Source organism: Arachis ipaensis, chromosome B6 (assembly GCF_059453495.1).
Source record: "Arachis ipaensis isolate K30076 ecotype BB chromosome B6, ASM5945349v1, whole genome shotgun sequence".
Classification (NCBI taxonomy): domain Eukaryota; kingdom Viridiplantae; phylum Streptophyta; class Magnoliopsida; order Fabales; family Fabaceae; genus Arachis; species Arachis ipaensis.
Window position 1 is genome coordinate 6,764,663 of NC_142441.1, and position 5,826 is coordinate 6,770,488.

Sequence of the window (5,826 nt, forward strand, 5' to 3'; positions counted from 1 at the left end):
CAGTGTGTGAAGGAGAGAGGGGGAGACGATGAGAGACCACTTTGCGAAAAATGGTTGGAAATAAAAAATGCAGCTTACACAGTGTGTGTGTGAGAGAGAGGGAGACGATGAGAGACCATTGTGCGAAAAATGGTTGGAAATGAAAAATGCAGCTTACACAGTTTGTGAGAGAGAGAGAGAGAGAGAGAGAGAGAGAGAGAGAGAGATAGGGAGACGATGAGAGACCACTGTGCGAAAAATAGTTGGAAATAAAAAATGCAGCTTACACAGTGTGTGTGAGAGAGAGAGGGAGACGATGAGAGACCACTATGTGAAAAATGGTTGAAAATGAAGAATGCAACTTACACAGTGTGTGTGAGAGAAGGGGAGACGATGAAGACCACTGTGCAAAAAATGGTTGGAAATGAAAAATGCAGCTTACACAGTGTGTGAGAGAGAGAGAGAGGGGGACAATGAGAGACCACTGTGCGAAAAATAGTTTAAAATGAAGAATGCAGCTTACACAGTGTGTGAGAGAGAGGGGGGAGATGATGAGAGACCAATGTGCGAAATATAATTGGAAATGAAAAATGCAGCTTACACAGTGTGTGAGAGAGAGGAGACGATGAGAGAGCACTGTATGAAAAATGTTAGGAAATGAAGAATACAGCTTACACAGTGTGTGTGAGAGAGAGGAAGATGATGAGAGACCACTGTGTGAAAAATGGTTGGAAATGAAGAATGCATCTTACACAGTGTGTGAGAGATAGAGAGGGAGACGATAAGAGACCACTGTGCGAAAAATGGTTGGAAATGAAAAATGCAGCTTACACAGTGTGTGTGTGTGTGTGTGTGTGTGTGTGTGTGTGTGTGAGAGAGATGGAGACGATGAGAAACCACTGTGTGAAAAATGATTGGAAATGAAGAATACAACTTACATAGTATGTGTGTGTGAGAGAGGGAGATGATGAGAGACCATTGTGCGAAAAATAGTTGGAAATGAAAAATGCAGGTTTCAGTGTGTGTGAGAGAGAGGGAGACGATGAGAGACGATGATAAATTCATACGTACTGGTATAATAAAATCGTGGACAAATTAGAACATGACATGTGGATTATACTTTCTACGTCACTAATTAATGATATTTTTTTAAATACATATCATATCACTAAATTTTTCTTATATTTTAATAAAAAAATTATTTTACCAAAAGACTTAAATATTCGTTTTTTATATTGGACAAAAATTATCCTAATCCTTTTAATTCAGTTAAAATTCAATTAACTTTAGTTTTATATTTTTAAATTTAAATCAATTTAATAATTAAAACCAAAATACATTTTATTATTCATATACGCTAAAAAATCGTTTTATTTCTCATGAACTCTAATTTAATCTCTCTTGTCCGCTTCATACAAAAAAGAAGAACATATCTAAAAAATTGTTCTTCATCATTGTATACCAATCTACTAATAAAGAACAACCTCACTCCTAATCTCCTACCCGGACAGCAGTATTCTATCCTCACCCTCTCCCTTCCTAGCCGTGCTCCCTCTCTGTCGGTCTTTACTTAGTAGCGGCACGCACCAGCATCCGCCTTGTTGTTCTCCATCGTTCTCCTCCCTTTCTAGTCAAAGAAAAAGAAGAACCCAATTCCTCTAGCAAAGGTTTTTTCTCAGGGCATCGTCGGCTCTATCGCCGCTTCAGCTCACGGCACCACTCTCATTGTTTACTTGCATTTCTTTGCCAACATCATGGAGGTTCCTCAGCAAAGACTTTTTCTCTGTTATCAATTAATTTCTCATCTTGTTTGTGTAACTTCTGTAAAATATTGAATTGCAAAATAATTTCTCACGTGGTCATTATACTTGAATTATATCTATTTTAGTAATTCACTAATTCAGCTGGATTATAGTCCTCAACGAATATGTGAACTTGAGTAAACTTGAATGACCTGATAGTTGGATATTTTTTGTGTTACAAAAAATTTCTTCAATCAGCGTGAACCACAAGGGGAAAAATGGATAGTACTCACATTAGAGCAAGCTCTCCAAAGCATGATAGTTTTTCCGATGTGTAATGCTGTAAAACCTTGGTTACTTCCCCATCTTTTTCTTCCTGCCATTATTATAAACACAGAACAAGAATTTTAACACATCTTGTTCACAACAAAGAAAGTAATCCGGTTTTAGAAATGCTTGTAGAAGCAACATTTGTGATATGGTCCTAGACCTTGAAAACGTGATTTCATATGGATTATGCAAGGGGCAAAGCCAAGAGAGCCGGAGTGCTGGATTAGGTTTTAGAAATAACAGAAAGGTGGTTTTCGTAAGTGTTTATGTCAGTTGTCTTTATCATGAATGAAAAATTGCTTGCTAAGAAAGCTTTTAAAATAAAATTAGAACTTTTGGACGCCTGCAGATGCCATGATCCTTGCCTTTGCCTCTGGCTTGAATAAATTTCAGTATTTGCTTGAAAGAATAGTTGAGGAGCCATCACAGAGATCCATAAAATCGATACGGCAATCAAATGACAAAGATACAAACCTGAGTTGCCAAGACTTCAAATTCTCCACTACCAACAACATAAAAACAGTCACCTTCACTGCCCTGAAAAGTATAACTTTTGTCACAATTTTTGCCATTGCAAAATACAAACCAAGTCAAAATAAACAGAGGTTTCTAATATTAATGCAAGCTCCATTCAAGAATAGTGTTAATCCATTTAGAGACTTAAGCTCCACATTGTAGTGTTTGGTAGTACTATATCTTAGAGAACCATCATTATTATAAATCCCTTTAGAAGCACGTTGTAGACCAGAAATATAATCTTCAGATACTGCTGCACCAGCATCACAATAATCTACTGGCGACCTGAAATTCAAGTGGAAAGACTCTTGAAATACATATGCTAGTTACTCAAGGTTAACCACAGTAGAATAGACAACAGCATTATTGATTGTAATGAAGAGTAGACAAGACCATAGAAGGTCGATGAAATTCATTTTACCCCTGTCTAGGTTTGTCTGTAATTCCATTCTAACAACTTTAATAGCCTACAATTTAAATCCCCTATGTCTATATATACTTTCAATAATAAATCAGCGTAAAGATTCAAAACGTGGAAACAATTCAAAGTTTTAGTTAAAACTATACAACAATGCCTCTCATTTAAGACATTATTATGACATTCTTTAAATCTAAGAATTTTTTATTGCCTCATAAATAAGTCTTTAAACGATTGCAACTTGTCCAAATTTGTAAAATATAAATAAATAAATAAAAAACATCCTGAAATCAGCTTGCTAAATCTCCAAAAACCCATTATGAAAGCCTTTTTATATTTCCTTCTTTGATGTCGAGTCTAAAATGGCCATTACAATCCGAATTTTTGGGTTAGTTACTTGATCTGTGTTCCCTCAAATATCGATGAGCTTTCATGTGTCTGATAAGTTAATGTTGATTGGTGCAGAAAATGACTGGGGAACTTTGATACGAAGACCATGGATAAGAGTTCCTGAAAACGGTGCAACGGAGCTCGCGAATTCAATGCCAAATATCTCTTCTGAACACCTGATGAAAATGCTTTTGAAGCCACAACTTATTAACAATAATGGAGCCATGGCCATGCAACAGGAATCTTGTTAGTACAGAGAATCTGCCACTGAAAAATTTGTATTCTCAATCTGTTCCTGACCAAGCTAATGTCATTAACTTACATTCTCAAGCAAAAAACGATAACCATATGTCTTCTGGAACAGTTATTGATAAGCCGAAGTTCGAACCTGAGGTATTAAATGCTCAAATGTATGAGATTCCATCTGTAGGAGCAGGAACCAACATTGAAAAAGTGGCCTCAAATCCTGCTAACTCTCAAATAGCACGCTTCCTCAACTATCATTCCATTCCTATATGCTTTTGTCATGGCCCTTTTTTTAGAGTTAGTTTTAAGCTGATAATTTGAATATTTAGGAACTTGTGATTAAAGTTAGTTTAGTGCCGTAACTTTCGATTAAATCTTTTGTATCAACTAACCCTTTTTATATGTTAGGAAATCTGAGTTTTTAGTTCAATAACTTAATCCAAAAGAAAACAGATGTAACAGAGTCGTGACTAGTAACTAAATCTTGGATTTTCTGTTTGGAACACAGATTAGACAGATGCTCTTTGGACATTCAAGAATGAAAACTGATTATTCTACTAATTTTGCATATAACATTGTAACAATTCATCCATCATTAGATAACATACTAGATCTCATTAAAATTCAGTTCAATGATAAACATCAAATAAATCGACTCAGTTATCTTACATAAAATAAATACACCAAACATAACTCTGCAAAAATGGACAGCCAATTTACAACATGAATATAATTTTAGGATTTATATGTATGAAATATGAATCTAATTTTAAACTAACCTCAAAATTTACAACATGAACTAAGACTCACATTTCCCCTTAGTCCCTTAGCATTACTTCCAAAGATTTTGGATCATGCAAGTGTTTCTACTTAAATGTGGATTACAAAGAAATTGTAGTATACTATGTATGAATATAGGTGTCAGCATGGTTCATCCGCTTTGTACACATGTCTTTGCCAAACTTTTTGTGTTCTTTTTTGGGACCATCAGTGAGGACAGTATATGATAAATGCTTCTAAATTCAACTACAGCAATCAAAATACAGTATATAAACATATCTAAATTTCAGAATTAAATAAGGCACAAAATCACACACCAGTCCATAATTGGTTCAGTCTCCCCAAGCTAAAGATAATGACAAAACAAATAGGACTTGTTCAGAAACGATACCTCTTTGCACGCTTGGGATCAATTAAGGCTAGTTGGGCAAGCTTGGCAGCTGACATTGCTTTTTTAGAATCAGCTGCAGATATGTATTCTGAACCAGAGACTAGCATCTCAGGTTTGATGGTTGTTGACCCATCCATGGATTGACTGTGTTGGTGTCTAACTCTAGGCCGTTCATTGTTACCAAGGACACTGTTCTCTGCAGAAGAGGTAGGCCCTCCTGATGCAGGACCTGATGTGAGTGCCAAACCTGAAGCTGCAGCAGCATTAGATGGCTCACCCATTTGAAATGTTGATGTCGCAGATGATGAATTGAATTTATCCATATCGAGGTACATTGAAAGTAAGTCCTCCTCTGTGTCATCAGAAAACGGCGCCACATCGGCGCCTCCAACAACACCAAGGTCACTGTCGAAGCTGATATCATCAGGTAGGGTTAGAATCTTTGAATGAGCACGCCTGTGTCCCCTATTTCTTGGAGGATTATCGGGCATCGTGACTAAATCCACATTCCATGACCAAAGTGACTGGAGTCTGGGCTAGAACCTGGAACCACAACCCTAACGAACACTATGCAATTGCAATGTTACTGCTAAGCTAATACAGTCCAACCACTCCAAACCCCCCAGTATATCTCATTCCACGAAATATGACAGCCTAAGAATCGAAGAAGGAAAAAAAGCAGAAAAAAAAATCAATTGCCTAACGTGAAAGTCCGAGTAATGGTAATTCTAAAAATGATAAAGAATAAGCATCATGCATACGAAATCGATAACAATGAAATCGCAGATTAGTAGCAATTAGGCGCAGTGGAAAGACGATTCAAACACTTTTTATTTTTTATGTTTTATATATGTTTTTGTTGTAAACTTTTAATTTTTAAATTGATTTAAATTTAAAAATATAAAACTAAAGTTAGTTGAATTTTGACTAAATTAAAAGTATTAGGATAGTTTTTGTCTAATATAAAAAAATATTTAAATTTTTAAATAAAAATTATTTTTTATTTTTGTTAAAATATAAGGATAATTTAATAA

The 5,826-nt window shown here is 35.6% G+C and overlaps 1 protein-coding gene across 1 annotated transcript; it reads right to left on the minus strand.

Annotated features, from left to right (window-relative positions):
* Positions 1-341: 341 nt before the first annotated feature.
* On the minus strand, positions 342-5,283 carry LOC107647996 (putative transcription factor PosF21). Its single transcript, XM_088490342.1, has 6 exons — positions 4,793-5,283; positions 2,723-2,852; positions 2,526-2,588; positions 2,015-2,097; positions 503-615; positions 342-382 (listed from the first exon to the last, which is right to left on the minus strand). Exons 1-6 carry the CDS (start codon positions 5,281-5,283, stop codon positions 342-344), a joined length of 921 nt encoding a protein of 306 aa, XP_088346468.1.
* Positions 5,284-5,826: the final 543 nt, after the last annotated feature.

Coding starts and splice junctions, on each gene's coding strand:
- LOC107647996 (XM_088490342.1), bottom strand. CDS start 5,283: ATGCCCGATAATCCTCCAAGAAATAGGGGACACAGGCGTGCTCATTCA. Junction 2,589..2,722: donor GTACTACCAAACACTACAAT/GTGGAGCTTAAG, acceptor TATACTTTTCAG/GGCAGTGAAGGTGACTGTTT. Junction 383..502: donor CCCTCTCTCTCACACACTGT/GTAAGCTGCATT, acceptor TTTTTTGCACAG/TGGTCTTCATCGTCTCCCCT.